Source organism: Myotis davidii, unplaced genomic scaffold, assembly GCF_000327345.1.
Source record: "Myotis davidii unplaced genomic scaffold, ASM32734v1 scaffold118, whole genome shotgun sequence".
In the NCBI taxonomy this organism is placed as follows: Eukaryota; Metazoa; Chordata; class Mammalia; order Chiroptera; family Vespertilionidae; genus Myotis; species Myotis davidii.
Window position 1 is genome coordinate 815,902 of NW_006290441.1, and position 16,258 is coordinate 832,159.

A 16,258-nucleotide genomic window follows, 5' to 3' on the forward strand; every position below is an offset into this window, starting at 1 on the left:
GGGGAAGGGGTTAAACAGGTCATCTGGACCCTGTGCCTTTTCAGAGTGGAGAGCCTGCTCTGCATTCCTCCACAGTTACACATTAGAGGATCAGCCGGACAAAAACGTAAGGTCACACAATCCACGTTGCTTTTTATTTGAACCTTATTTTTAAACTTGGGGCCTCCTCCCTAACCCCCACCCCCATCAAGAATGTGAAAATGAGTACAGCTTTTCTCCCTCTAGCCCTGTGATGGTTTAGGAAGATGCTGGGAGGAGCTGGACTTCCAAGGCTTCTCCTGGGAGGGTGCAGAACAGAAAGGAGAACTAGACATTTCTCATTAGCGGTACCCAAGGCCATTGCCTGTACATCCAGCCACCCAGAGAAAAGACCAGACCCTTTATCTGTGAGCTGGTTATACTTCCAGAGGAGAAGAAGGGGAGAGGCAAGTTTTTATTCCCTCATGGATAGAGATTTCTATACCTTGATTTCCTCCCCCTCCCCCACAAATAGCATGTGTTCTTTCCTCTCAAATTTATGGACACATACTCTCCTTTTCTGCTCTCTCCAGCTCACACCTATTGTTCTCCCTTCTAGCTATGGGTAAAGAGAAATCTTCTGGGATCCCTAGTTGGTGTCTGTTTTCACAGCATCTTTTAGGGGTTTAGCACTGGTCAAAGGGCCCCTGGCTGATGGCTATTAAGTGCCCCTTCTGTGGTTTTGTGCTCTCCCTCTTCGGTGGGGCCAGTGCTTTGAATCCAGAAGACATCGCTTGAGGGAGCTACAAGGTGTACAAGGTGGGCATGCAGCAGGCTGCCTCCCTGAATCTTCAGGCCAGGGAAATGCATGCTACAGATTGAGAAGAGGAAAGAAATATGTGTTTTAAAAAGTCTTTGTCGAAAGGAATTCTATTCAGGTGCTGGGAAGACGTGAGTTCAGCAGAAAGGGGTAATATGAATATCTGCTCTAATAATAAACAAAATAATGTCAGCCATTGGAGTCCAGCCTTGTGCCTTTGCTGACAGTCACAGGCCTCCCTAACATCAATCACAAGAAGCATGCAGGGGGCTGTGCAGTTCACAGAGAGTTTATCCACCTGCTCCTTCCCCAGGGATGATTCTGTGCTGGGTGTCCCTATGCACTGAGATGAGCCTGGTCCCCTATTGGAGACAACGGGTGTTATAGGGCACAGCGTGGTCCTGGGGGTGCACAGACTTAAAAAAAAATCTAGATCAGGGCAAAAATCTTTGAGGAGGGTGATGGTAGTGGTGGTCCAAAATCTTCTAGGAGATGCCTAGGAGGTTGGCTCCTTTGACAGTTGCCAAGTTTGGCGACATCCAGGAGGCCAGCGGACAGGGTAGGGGTCAAAGTGAGGTCAAGGAAGTAGTGGGTGCCTACAGGGCCTGACCAAGGGCAAGACAGGGCAAGTGATCCCACACATGCTTCCTTGGCCTCTCTGAGTCTTGGCATCCAGAAAGACAGTCCAGGAATTGAGTGGTGGTGCCAGCACAAGAAACCCCAAGGCAGGGGCGGAGGGACTCTGAGCTTAGGGAACCCCCCCAAAGACTGGAAGTTCCAGAGCATGAGCAAGAGGTGGAATTTACCCAGAGGTGGAGTCTGCCAACGGAGGGGCTGGGACTGGCAGTGCGTCCTGGCCAAGCAGCATTGGGTCTGGGGCACGAGCGCAGGTGAGGGCGGTTGCTCAGGCTCACCCTTGGAGGGCTGGAGCCAGGCGCGGCTGGCAGGTGGGGCCTGGGGGCTGGACTCCGCCCCGCCACCCGCCTCCCGCGCCCTCCGCCTTGGTCCCGCCGCCCAGCACCAGCCCCTCTCCCAAGCCGGAGCGCGATTGGTGGCGGCGCTTGTCGCTCGGAGGGGGCCGGGCGCTCTGCTCCGCGGCTCTCGCCGCCGCCGCCGCTGCCTTCCCTCTAGCAGTGCGGGCCGGTGGGACCGCCGAGGCACCCGGAGGCTGGCGATGGGAAGCGGCGCGGCCGCGGACCCAGGCTGTGGCAAAGTTTCCCAGGCGCGCGTACTGGGGCTCGCAGCTGCCGGCCACCCGTCACCGCTCGGAGAAGGGTTCGGAGATTTTTAATTTGGGAAAAATCCACCTCATTTCCTTTGTCAGGCTCTCTCTCCGGGCGGCCAACGGCGGGAGCGCCAAACTTGGGCACCGCGGCTCGGCAGCCAGCAGACTGCGCTTTGGGGAATCTCGGGACTCGGGTGCTCGGGTGCCCCGCCGCCCGGGGCGGGCCAGGGGGGGTGAGCGCGGGGCAATCCAGGGCGCGCACCGTGAGGAGGGGCCCGGAGCTCTATATGGAGGAGGGAGCCCAGAATGGTGTGCACCAGGAAGACCAAAACTTTGGTGTCCACTTGCGTGATTCTGAGCGGCATGACCAACATCATATGTCTGCTCTACGTGGGCTGGGTCACCAACTACATCGCCAGCGTGTATGTGCGGGGGCAGGAGCCGGCGCCCGACAAGAAGCTGGAGGAAGACAAAGGGGACACCCTGAAGATTATTGAACGGCTGGACCACCTGGAGAATGTCATCAAGCAGCACATCCAAGGTACGGGAGCCCCGGGAAACTTGGGCCGCCCGTGAGGCCCGGGAGTGCCCAGCGCAGCGCGGGGTGCGTGGGTGCCGGGTCACAGCTAAGGAGCGACTGCGGGGCTGAGGCTGCAGATGCGAGGGGGGCTGCGTGTACGCTCTCGCCGGAGTGCGGGACCCTCGTGCCTGCGGCCGTGCGCGCTTCTCCAGGACACACGTGTGTGCTGCTCACCGGCAGTGTGGGGGCGCGCTGCACACGTGTCCAAATGTGCGTGTGACTCCGGGCTGGTTGCTCGCAGGCTCTCGGGATCCCACACAGGTCCGACTTCAGTGTGTGTACGTGTGACTGTGTGTGTGTGCAAGAGAGCGCACGCAGGCTTTCGAGCTCATTTGGCTACTGTAGGGGCCACGCTGATATGCCCGCGCGGCCTCAGCCATTGGCATTTAGAACCCACAGGCTGCGGGACGAGCGGAAGCTGGGAAGATTGCAGAGCCCCAGCCCCAGCCCCGCGGTGCGCGGTCTGTAGGGGGAGACGCAGGGAGATCTGTGTCTGGGGTGCTGCTTGTCCTCACCACCACCACCGCCTGCTCCTCTCTAGGAGCAGGTGTGGGCCCGGGGAAGAAGAGTCGGCGCCTGGAGCTCTGTGTATTGCGGTGGCGCCTCCTCTTAGGATCTAGGATCGGGAGAACCCGCCCTGGGCTGCGCCTTCCTCACGGAGCCGCTGGCAGCTGGATGAAGGCCCTTCCCCTTGGTAGCTCCACTCCTGGGCCCAGGGAGTGGCTGGGCGGAGCAGACAGACCCGCCTGGGTGGGTCTGGAATCCAAGGCAGTGCTGGGAGGTTTCACTCCAGGCCTGGGCTCCGGCCAAGGGGGAGGATGGGGTGTTGGGCAGGCGCTTCATCCAGGTGACCTGGTCCAGAGAGCTGTCAGAGGCAGGGAATGGAGAGCTCCAGGCACCGTCTGCACGCAGGCTGTGCACACACATGCAGGTCTCTCACATTCAGTTCACACTTATCTTTTCTTTGCCACTCACAGCCCCTGCTTTCTGCCAGGCCTGTGAGCTGCTTAAGGGCAGGCTCAGCTGAGCCTAGTTCACCTGTAAATCTGGCAGGCCCACCTGGCTTTGGTTCCAGCACCCCGTGCACCCCGTAGAAGCACTCTTTTGTTTACACGTGAGCGTCTAGATCCAACTCTTGCACCTGCTGCTCCTGCCGGGGTAGAGACAGCTGCTCTCTCCACCTTTGGTGTGTTTCCTCACTGTGTCCAGAATAGTTCCTTCCCAAGCAGGTCCAGGTGAGTGCAGGCGAGGTGTGCATAGCCAGGGTGCTTCCTGACTGATGACTTCAAAGCAGGTTCATGGCGCTGACACTTCCCCAGAAAAGGAGACGGTTGGCAGCTTCGCCTTCACACCTGCCTCTGCCTCTCAACCTGGCACGGGGGCTCGGCAGACCCATTTATCTTTCCCATGGTGCCTGTTGCTGCTCTTTCTTACTTGTCCTCTTCCCTCCCCCGGGTCTGGGCTGACAATTCATCAGCCATGGAAGTACAATGTTTGCCCCAGGGTGACTCAGAATGTTCCCAGGGAGACACAAGGCCATTCCTTACTTTGACATTTTCAGTTTGCCCACAGATTCTGAGAGATTTTTAATTCACAGATTCTCTTTCTGTATCTATATATCCAGAAAATGAGTCTCTTATGTTTCCCAGTCTGGTCAGGGAGGAGGTGAGCAAAATACTACTTTGGAGAGCAGTGCGGAGACACTCTTAACCCATGAGCTCATCTCAGAGTGGGCCCCTGTCATGTTGAATGTGGAAATGTGGACCATGTCACATGGTTGATAAGGTTCTGCATGAAAATGAGTGCAATGTTGAAGTTGAAAGAAGCCTTTGTGATTTTTTTTCTCCCGGGAAACCTTATAACTATGCATTGTTTGGGAGCTCTCAATTTTATACCTGCAAACACTGACAAGGATGGAAAAAGAAGAGGGAGCAGGATCCTTAAAACATATGTTAGTACCGTTCTCTCGAATGGGTGCGATGCCCGTATTATCACTCCTGTGGATATTCAGAAATGACCAGGTTCTCAGGACAGGTTCCCAGAGGGTGGTGGGGAGGGGTTGGTGACAGGAAACGACTGGACAGGAGGCAGATGGAGGGCAGAGGTTACATGGTCGGTTGTGCCAATGACAAGTGACAGCTTCCTGTGGTGCTGGAGCCATCCCTGAGCTGGGATTTAGGGGATTTAAAAGGAAATTTAGGGATTTACCATATTTAGGGGTTTACCTACAACATTTGGGACTAGCTGAGTGCCGTGCTCTGAAGGCAGAGGATGGGAAATGACAGATTAGACTCTTGTGCTTGATGATATGGGCGTTTACGGATACTCCACCATCAGGTGTCCTGTAGTCAGTGGAGACTTTTGAGCAATTCAGTTTACTCTGCTGAGCTGAGGCGGGGGATAAAGGATAATAATAATAATAGCTAAAAATTACCCAGCATCTATTACGTGCCCAACACTACTCTAAGTGCTTTACATCTATTTACTAATTTAATCCTCACACCCCTTTGAGGTAGGTGATATTAATTTCATTTTACAGATGGGGAGGTTGTACGACTTGTTTAGGGTCAAGGGCAAAGCCTTGGCCTTACCTGAGATGTTCCAGGAACGACACTGGGAGGTAACTTTGGACACAGAAGTGAATCAAGACACTTCTGGTCCCTCTCATAACAGACTTGTTTTCAAAGGACAATAGAATTTCTCATATTAAGCAGAGTCAGGGTTTGTTAGTCAGTTAATGGAAGAATTGGTTAAAGAGGGGAATGAAACATTACCTACATGCATTAAATATTTTATTTTACTATTATTCACTGATGTGTAGTAGTGCAGGAATTTAAAGCCAGCTAACGCGACTGCAGAGTCTGTGTTCTTAACCATATACTCTGCAGTCTCCTAAGAGGGCCAGTGGATCAAAGGGGGACCAGTGCTCGTCTGGATGGGGGATTTGATATCAGTGAGATACCTCAGAGGGAGGCCCTGTGACGGCATCATAGCCTTCCAACTTGGAGACTTCCTAAATAAACTCAGGAAGCTCTGGGGTTTGTTTTGTTTCATGCGGAGAGGCAGAGGTTACGTTCACTTAAAAAGTGTTTGAGGAACAGCCAGGACATTTCCTGGCATTCACAGCGAGTAGGTATTGGATGGATGCGTGGATGAATGAATGAGTACACAGTGCGGGCGCCCAGTGTACTGCTTAGTCATTAATGAAACATTTCCATTCGCAAATGAATATGTTTTGCTTTGGAGCCTTGCTCAGGCTCCTCTTTGCTTTGGAAGAAAAGTTGTCCTGGAAGCTGCAAATGTCACAAAATGTTCTGCAGGATGTTCTGTAGGACTTGCAATTAGAAGAGACTTTGGAGCATCACCCTAGAGGTCTGTTCCAGTCATGACTGAAGAGTTTATTTTCCTCTTGAGGGTGGCAGTGATATTTCATTTTAATTTGTTTTCTGATTGAATGATTTAATTAGTGTTTGGTGTTTGAGAATCTCTTGGGAATGTAAATTGAAGTTTTGAGATTTTTTTTTTTTTTTTTTTTTTTTTGAAATAGATGGTAAACAGAAGGGTGGATAACTTCAGATTTAAAAAATAGCATCCTGATGGGTTGGGAACACAAAATAACTGTTAGAACAGATTTGGTCTTAGGAGGAGAAAGATGGGATTACTTGAAGTGGTGAGGTGGAGAAAGTAGAGGTAGTGCTGAAGTAGGCCTAAGTGTTGGAGAGCTTAGGAAATGTTAATATTAATTCACTTCTTAATTTGGAAGTCCAAAAGAAACAAAAGCAGCATTCCCCTTTTCTTGATTAGTATCTTTTTGAGTCTGAAAAAGAATGTGCCAATATGAAAGAAAATACTTAAAAATGTATAAAAGTGCCTCTAATTTATTTATTCTCCCCTCAAGATAGCCATTTTGCTTTGTGAGCATTCCTTTCCAGCTTTGTCCTTCTGTCTCCATCTCTCTCTCTCTCTCTCTCTCTTTTTAATATATTTTATTGATTTTTTACATAGAGGAAGGGAGAGAGATAGAGAGTTAGAAACATCGATGAGAGAGAAACATCGATCAGCTGCCTCTTGCACATCTCCTACTGGGGATGTGCCCGCAACCCAGGTACATGCCCTTGACTGGAATCGAACCTGGGACCTTTCAGTCCGCAGGCCGACGCTCTATCCACTGAGCCAAACCGGTTTCGGCTCCATCTGTCTCTTAAAAGCAAAGGTGTAGTCATGGTTTACATGTAATTTCCTATTCTGATTTTTTCAATTTGCTTTTTGTTAGAAGCATTTTTTTCATGTTTGCTACATGGTTTATTGATTCAGTCCTTCTCTACTGGAGACTTAAATGTGCCAGGAATGACACTGGGGAGGTAACTTTGGAAACAGAAGTGAATCAAGACACTTCTGGTCCGTGTTACAGGAGACTTGTTTTTAAAGGACAATAGAATTTCTCATATTAAACAGAGTCAGGGTTTGTTAGTCAGTTAATAGAACAATTGGTGAGAGAGGAGAATAAAACAAGATATTACCTACATGTACTAAATATTTTATTTTACTAATCTTCAAAAGGTACATTCGTTTACCAGCCTTCTGATGTAAGGCTGAGGCCCTGTCTTTGGCCAGGGTGTGCTTTCTGATCATCTTCCTTGCATAAATCACACCCATAATGTGCTGTTTACAATGTCTGAATTTTTATTGTTTTCCTTAAAATTCATTGAGAACCTAAAGATGCTTATAAAGCAATCTCAGTGTAGGAGCTTACGATTTTATGATTCCGACTGATCTTTTGCAGTCATTTTGCACTCTTGTAATTTGACTGCTATGTAAGTGACTAGCTTTATAAAGTCTTTCCAAAGCATTTAAATTAATTTTCTTAGAAATAGCAACTCTCATCTTTGTAGTAGTCGTATTCCATAGGCTCATATAACATGTAATTAAATTACATTGTTACCAGGACAAGTACCCAGAGTATAAACACATTTGGGAGCAAACCCATTGGGCTGGTGGTAAGCATACAACTCAATTGCTAGCGGGAGATTGAGTGGGGGTAGGAGAAAAAGCTGGCACAGAGGGACAAAGGCATCCTGCAGTTTGTTTGTTAGGGGGAATGAAAGCATGGTGAGGCTGGAGAGATGATTCAGTGCAGGATTTTTAAAGAGAACTTTTACAGTATTTTTAATGACTGCATAATATTCCATCATTGATATAGCATCGTTGACTTAACTATTTCCCTATTTTTGAACTTTCCATGTTCTGTTACAAATAATGCAGAAATAAACATCTTCACCTTACTGTTTTCTTCATTTGAATTACTTATTTCCAGAAGTGGGATTATCATCGACTCAAAGATATGAACATTGTGATGAAAGATTGTTTTTCAAAAGGAAAGCCTTGGTACATGACCACCAGCGATGTATTATCGTACTGGTTACATGGAGACTGGCCAGCACTGGGTATTACCATTCAACATATTCCGGGAAAATATAATCCCTGTCAAATATCCTATTCTTTGGCTTTCCACTCCTTTGATGACTATAGAACGTAATATCCTCCCGCTGCACCCAGGTGTGATTTCACCTGGCACTGGTGCCCTTTTGTCAGTTTCCTCTTGAGCTATCAGTGTTTGTGATTTGTGTGTTAGATAGTTATATTCTACTTACACATATCATACATAAATATACCTGTATTCTATATGACATATGTGATTTTGCTTTACAGAGATGCCTTAGGGCAGTGGCCGGCAAACTCATTAGTCAACAGAGCCAAATATCAATAGTACAATGATTGAAATTCCTTTTGAGAGCCAAATTTTTTAAACTTAAACCATATCGGAAGGTACATTGTTATTAACTTAATTAGGGTACTCCTAAGGCTTAGGAAGAGCCACACTCAAGGGGCCAAAGAGCCGCATGTGGCTCGAGAGCCACAGTCCACGGCCTTAGGGCAATGGTTTTCAAACTCTGTCCCCAGGAGCCCCAGGCTTCTAGAAGGTTTGACCTGGGCCCTAAGAAATGAAAGGGGCAAGTGAGGTCTCCTGGACCCTTCCCCCCTCCTTCAACCAGTGCAGCTCCTCTGTCATCTGTCTTATGTTTGGTGTTCTGTAAAATATTTCATTTTTTAAAAAAGCTCTGCTTTTTAAAAAAAAAATGTTGAAAATCACTGTTTTGGGAGAAAAGAGAGATCAGGCTGTTTCATTTTTGTGAGGGATGATAGTAGCAGAGAGAATTCAAGAAAGTAAACAAATCTAAAAGGAAATTGAATTCCTGGGTGGTGTTCTTATAACATCTCTTTCCCCTCCTGAATACCATGATTAATAATGTATTACAATTGTATGATTAATTTCTAAATCCATTATCTTACTTCATTGAGTCAAGATCATCCTAACAATAGGAAATGGATTAACTGCTTTTGGTTTCCTAAAAATTTATTAGGCATATTATGTACATATATTAATGTATATCGGGTCAGTAGAAGTTGGTTGCTCATGGTGGTTAAAAACCATATAAGGTCCTTAAAAATCAGAAAATATTCTAGGCCTGGAGATTGGGAGATATTTTTCTCCCTACAGCTTTTAGATGTCACCTAGAGTTGGTCCGTGTCCTCCTCATCTGATCTCTGACTTGGCGGGGTTGTGAAGAAGAGGATATCTTTGCTGGATGCTTGCAGTTTATTTGAAGAAAGTGTGTGATTTATTATTTTTTTAAATTTTCATTCTTTTTAAAAAAAATATATATATATTTTATTGATTTCAAAGAGGAAAGGAGAGGAAGAGAAAGATAGAAACATCAACAATGAGAGTGAATCATTGGTCAGCTGCCTCCTGCACGCCCCCCACTGGGGATTGAGCCTGCAACCAGGGCATGTGCCTTGACTGGAATCAAACCTGGGACCCTTACAGTCTGCAGGCCGATGCTTTATCCACTGAGCCAAACCAGCCAGGGCAAAAGGGTGTCATTTAAGCAGTAAGGCTATTTGTCCTTCAGAATGAACTGTGGCATGTGAAATTATATTAGAAACAGTGATTGATATTTTGAGAGAGTTCAATAGCAGGATGTAGAAGTTGAGCCCAATTACCTTTATTAATAGCTCAGGACCACATCTTTATGGACTAGAAAGACCTTGCCAAAAATACAACTTTTTCCCATGGCCAAAAAATTTTCATTTTTATCCAGAAGTGTGTAGGCTGTAAAATAAATGAGTTCCATATTCTTTCCCACTCACTTGACATAAATTGTTATTTGCCCTTGATAAGTAGTCTGATGTAGAATCTCAAGGAGAATTCAGAATGAAATGTCGGAGAGCCACCGTCTGGTTTTCTGCTTTTTGAGGGCCTCAAAGGTCAGCTTCCGTTGCTTGGGTTAGGCTGGTCTGTGTTTCCCCAAAGGCATTAATGGGATTCAGAGCCACATACAAGGTTACTGGAGTATCGTCATTACCATCCTGTAGGATTTCGGACTTCACTTAACTTGAAAAGCTGAATGTGCTATTGCCTTGATCTGAGGCTTGAAGGTCTCTTTAGGATTGTTGCCCCTGGGACAGGCAGGCTACCCTGTGGAGAAGCAGATAGGACGTTGGTCCATCTGGGGGTGATACTACACAGAAGTTCCTTTGGGGAAACACTAAGCTGAATGTGAGTGATGCAGGTAGCCAAGAATCAGCAAGGTGGGGTTTATGGAGAAAAAGGATTAGGCATGAAGCTGGAGAGGTGGACGTTCATATATGTGGGATGGATACTAAGCCTGCTGGTGGATGATCCAGATTCAATGATTGGTGGGCTGCGCTGCTCTTCTGGCCTTGCATGTCTCTCTAGGGCTAGGGGCTGTGTCTTGAATTTGTCAGAGATTTGATTATTTGCTGGCACCTACAATAGTCCACTTACCAAATCTCACGCTGCCTTTGGGGTCAGCTTCATTCCTCAGTGCAGTGCTTGAGCACAGGCGTTCTTGGTATTTTTTTTTCCTTACACACACACACACACACACACACACACACACACACACCTTCACATGCAGGGCACATTCCCCAGGGCAGGGTCAGGATGCATGTCCCAACACACTGCATGCATTCACTTTCACTCCATTTCTTTTTCTCTCACTTCAGAGAACGTATTAGTATGCAAGAGAATGTGATAACCTTGAAATCCCTTCAATTTATTAAACTTAATCATTCATAAGCTTTGGTACTGAAATTATTGTTAGTAACAAATTACTGAACAACTGTTCCATCATACAGTATGCAGTGGCAGTGATCGGGAACAGCTGCTGTTCTGGAATCTTCTGTGTGGGTCTATGTACTCTTTGTGGACCTAGCTGAGGGCAGCCCACAGCATGAGGATTCCTGCTTATATGAACACTGATGCTTTGGTAGTTTTTCTGGCTACATGATTATGGATTTAAAATATGTTGGTCGAACAGACCATCCCAGTGGCTATGCAGTTTTGAGATGTAGTCCTTTTTTCTCTGCCTGACATTTAATTTCAGTTCTGTGAATCAGGTTTGCTGAAAGCCCTGAATTTCCAGCCCCAATGAACAGTGACAGGCTTCCTGTATGATGCCACAGCTCTGATGGTATTTGCACTAGCTAGCACACTTCGCTGAGCTATGTCTTGTTACCACTGTCCTTTAAGAGCTCATAAGCGTACAGGGTTTGGAAAGATCCAGGGCAGTGGCTTCTGCACCCATCTCCTCGGGACAGATGAGAACAATGGAAAATGATGCCTGAAGAAGACATGAATGGGTTCATTGCATCGGGGTTCAGAGTCTACGTCTCAGAGTGAGCACCGTATTTAAGATGGTTGGGTGCTGCATCTGAACAAGTCCTGGTGCCTTGTTTGGCTTCACCAGTCCGACCTGCCCACCTTTGTCCTCTGGGGACTTAGAGTTAAAGGCCATTGAGATCTCAGAGGAAGGTAATTCTGGGGCCCTGGCAGGACAGCCTCTGAAACTTGGATTAGTAAGTGTCATGCTAGTGGCCTCTGGGGACCTAGGGGGACAGCACCAACATTGCTCGAGCCTATGACTATGAGAGTAAGGACGCTCAGGAGAGATGTGAAGCTACAGAAGTGACAAATGAGAATTCTAGCCAAACTCTTGATTTATTTGAAAAATAACAGGCTTATAAAGAATTGAAGATTGATTATATTAGAGGGGGATGGAGGAAGAACTACCGCTGAGGTCCGGGACTGGGCTAGGTACTGTCCATGCATATTGCTTTTTATCTTCAGAGCATGGTGAGGGACAGTTTTAGGGGTGTGAAAATAAAGATGTAGAGACTTAGAGAGTTTGCACAAGGTCACAGAGCTGATAGGTGGTAGAGCCAAGAAAGGTAACTGTCTCCAACAACTGTGCTCTTTATTTGAATAGAACGTATCAACAAGACACTCTCACAGAGGACTGGAAGATCATTATATCAGAGACTGTGTGAGAGTCGAAGCTCAGAGGCGGTGGTTCAGGTGGGAGAGGGAGCCAGACAGATGTCTTGGTCGGTCCTTGTGTAAGCAAGGAACCTTGAGGTCAGGTCAGGGCGCCAGAGTGAGAAGACCTTGCTTTGGAGGGGCAGTCATGAGGGCTTGGAGAGAGAGCCCTTTCTCCTGGCTCTTGTGGATCCACTGGGTGTTATGGGGCCTGCGGGAACTTGTCCTTGTAGGAAGAGTGGAGTGTACCAACTGCAGACTCAAGCTCATTCAGGTTCCACATGTGGCTTTTGAGCACCTCCAGTGTGCTCAGTGCTGAGTGCTTTCCTGTGTACTGACGTGTCTTCTAGGGTGACCAACTTGTCCCGTTTGGCCAGGACTCTCAGTGTTTTAGAACTAAAAGTCCTGGGTCCAGGGAGGCCCCCCAGTCCTGGGCAGACCTGGATGATTGGTCATCCTCTTTGTCTCAGTGAGGATGATAACCCTACTGATTGATTGTACCACACCTGTGTCTTCTGCTCTCTGTTCTTGAATGTTGACTTTGTCCAAGAGTTAGAAAGAGGACAGTGAGAGACCCAGCAGCCCCTTTCTTATCCCCTACCCCCCAGCCCATCCAGGCTGCATCATCTCTCCTTTGCTATTAGTTCCGCCTTGGCGCTCTGTGATTTTTAGCTGTCTGAGCCTCTTAGGATTTGGAAAGGGAAAAGAAACAATTGCTGTAAATGAAAGCTCTAATAAAGTGATTTGGGCACAGAACATCAGCAGCTGTTTATTTGCCCCAAACAGTAGGAGTCTGTATTCATAACCTTGTGAGTTACATGCTAGGAAGTTAAAAGTAAGCAAAAATCTTACTTGAGACCCGCAAATGTGACTTTCTTCCTTTACTGAACTAATCTCTCTTCCTGTATATGCTGGTGACATTTTCCATTATCCACGTGGAAGATTCCTTTGGATCTGCTGTTACAGGTTATTTAGCTGGGCCTCGGCGAGGGTCCCAGAGCAGAGGGCTTTTCTGGTTTCTCTTTATTGCAGTCCTGATGCTGGGTGCTTATGTGGTTCCTGCCTTGAAGGATCTCGGGGAGTGGGACAGGCTTTGTCTAATTAATCATCTTATTTCCCTGACAGAGAGGGAGCCACGGAAGGATGGGAGTGGGAGAGGCTTTAGACCTGCCTGTCTGTTCATGGCCCTGGAGCGAGTCTTTTAACATTTTGGTTTCTTTTGCTTCTAAATCTCAGTTTAATAATAAACCGAGCCTCTGATTTGTTTTATTTTCTAAAGGACTGTATGGAGGAAAATATCACACGCAGGGATTATGATGTAGACCCTCCAAGTCTATAATTGGGCCAGGCTTTAAAGAAAAAAATTGTTAGAATCTGGGGAGTTATGCTGGAAGGGGAAGCCAGTGGAAAGTGGATAGAAGATATTTTTATCAGTGTTTCAAAAATTGGAAAAAAAGAACCAGTGACGAAGTATAGAAATAGGTCAGAACCTGTCTGGGAGATGGGAAGGGGAAGAGAATTAATATTTGTTGAGCATCTGTTATGTGCTAAATGCTTTACACAGATTACACCATTTTAATGTTGTAAGCAACCCTGTGGAATGGTGTTTACCCCCCCGCCTCCCCCATTTTATAGGTGAGGAAATCTAGGCTCAGCACCTATCATTTACTGTCCAGGCTTATGCGGTGAGAGTAGGAGACAAAACCTTGTTACCTCTACCAAGCCCCTTAGTAAGGGGCTAGGGACCCTCTTGTTTTTCTGCTCTAGTGATGCTGATCAAGGGAAACAGGCTTATCTATGTCTCAGCAGAAACTTTTCAGGTAAGACTGGAAGAAGGACTCACGAGAGCAACAAGGCCCTACCTACATGGGTTACAAAGTGACTGCTTTGTGCCTTCTTTCCTCGAGACTCAGGAGAACAGCCGTGCCAGGAGCTGGCCAGGACAAGCACTCTGGCAGGCTGAGAGCCTCCCAACATGGCTCTCTGCAGCTGGCAGTGTTGTGCTTTTTTTGTTTTTTGTTTTTTTCCAGGAGAAGACTTAGTGTGAACAAGACCATCTCTTCCACTCATTCAGTTCACAACTTTATTGGGGTGGGGGGTGGGGAGCGGGTGAGCGTCCAACACAGGGCAGGGTCAGGCCAGGGATGGTAGAGGGGTCTGGCGCATACAAAGGAAGCAGCAGGCATGTCCAGGTCTGCCAGAGCTTCCCATTTAAATGAGGTGGGTTACTCAGGGTGCAGTGCATGACACAGTGGACCCTAAGCTCTGTGGGCAGATGTAGGAGGTAGACCCCAAGTTTCATATTGTTTATTGGGGCCTGTGGGGCCTATGGGATGATTGGGAGAAACTGCAGACATGCCTCCCAGTTTCTATTCTCCTCTATTTGGGCTGGAGTTTGATGGTGGCCTGGGACGTACTCCTGTCTTCTGCTAGTCACATGCTCACATTCTCCCCTTCCTTCATTCAACCAGCATTTATTGAGCACCTAGTAAGTGGTGGGAATATACTAGTATCAATGGAACAAACGCAAATATATGAAGGGGTTACAATGAAGTGAGGTGGTCAGTGACTCAACTAGAAGCAAAGGCTTGAAGAAAGTTAGGTAGGGACTCTGTCTGGGGGAAGAGAGTTCCAGGTGAAGGGAACAGCCAGTGCAAAGACTCCGAGGCAGGAATGTGCCATGTGCCTCGTGTGACTGGGGAGCAGTGGTGTGGCTAGTGGGGCCAGAGCAGAGTCACTGTGGGGAACCGGCTGGCGGAGGGGCAGCCAGGGGCCGCTGGGGAGCAGGTTGTGCAAGCCTTGGAGACCACTGTGTGAGGAATGCTCTGGGAGGAATGGGGAGCCACTGGAAAGCGTGAGAAGAGGAACCTGCTCTTAAAGGCATCCATCGGCAGTTCTCTGGCTGCTTCCTGATACCTCTCCTGGTCTTGACACGGTGCCAGGTGTGGTGTGGCGATGACAAAATACCTGGGACAAGGGTCCTTTTCTTTAAAAGGCTCATCATCAGGCTGGGCAGACAGCACAAGAAACAATTGAGGCTCATTCCTAAGCGAGCGCAGTGCGGGTTAAAGCTGAATTATAGGAATGCCTGGTCAGAACAGACTTCAGGGAGGGCTTGGGACTTATGACACATCTTTGAAGAATGAGGAGGATTTAGAGGAGTGTAGTCCGGAAGATTAGCGGAATGCAAGTTAGATATGAAGTAAAACCAACAGTTACCTTGAAGAGGGAAGCCCGGGTTCTCTCAGTGTGAGGCCCACGGGGATCGGATCAGCACTGCCGTTTCCACGCCGGTGACCTTGGGCAAGTCTCTTCATGTCCCAGAGCCTCAGTTTCCCGAACTGCAGACATGAGGACAATCGCTCTGTAAACACTGCAGGATTGTTGTGCTGAGTGAAAGAGGTGACGTGCAGGAAAGCGCCCCACCCTGCCTACCACCTTTTCTTCAGTCTTCCTTTTCCCCCTTTCCTTCACTCTCACTCCCTTTCCTTCTTGGAGCTTGGATAGAAAGTATGGTCCGGAATACGTTTTCTGGTTGTACCACCTGGCCTATCAAATGTGAAGCCATTCCAGCGCAATTAGACCCTGTGTGTCAGGACTTCCCCCGTCAAATCCAGCCTGAGAGAGTCATCGGGGAGATGAGAGGGAGCCCGACTCAGGCTTCTCAGCTGAGACATGTTGGAGTGTCTGTCTGATCTGACTGCTCCTCCGAAATCCGAAGCCTGCGGGCCTGGGGACTGCCCCTGTCTGCAGACAAATACTTACTTCGTAAGGCCTCTTGGCATGGCAGTGGGCAGCGGACCTGTGAGGAATGTGGTGTTTGTGGGGAGCTTGGCGGGTGGGAGAGTCATGCGAGGTGTCCAGTTACCCGGCGGAGAGACTCATTTCTGAGGGAGAGCCTGCTTGGGGAGAGACCGCTGTTTTCCCCATCTCAGCCTCCCCAGGGAATCGGAGCTGCTCTGCCTGTCTTCCTGCCACGGTGAATTTGATTTAGCTCCAAGCAATGTGACTTATAATTTCAACTGCAGGCAGGAAGGTGTGATTTAAGACAATTGTCAGGAAGATTCAATTTAATCTTTCTTCCTTCCCCCTCTACAAAATGTGCATTTTGTTGCATGATATAATTTTAGTATACACTCTTTACAACTCAGATAGATGTAGTTTCATGTTGGGAAGGTACACTCTACATTTTTTTTTTAAGTACCTATCTATTTAAAGTCTCCTTAGTGACAGCAGGAAACTAGGCTGGCTTTTGTTTTTTACAGAGAGAGG

General features: G+C 47.7%; 1 protein-coding gene across 2 annotated transcripts in view; it reads left to right on the forward strand.

Annotated features, from left to right (window-relative positions):
* The first annotated feature begins 1,817 nt into the window (after nucleotides 1-1,817).
* The window catches only part of GALNT18 (polypeptide N-acetylgalactosaminyltransferase 18), a 305,682-nt gene continuing 291,241 nt past the window's right edge, over nucleotides 1,818-16,258 (forward strand). For both annotated transcript variants that reach the window (XM_006763460.2, XM_015563712.1), the window contains exon 1: nucleotides 1,818-2,544. In XM_006763460.2, the coding sequence (XP_006763523.1) occupies nucleotides 2,310-2,544 (235 nt within the window). In that variant the 5' untranslated portion in view covers nucleotides 1,818-2,309. The remainder of the gene's footprint in view (nucleotides 2,545-16,258) is intronic.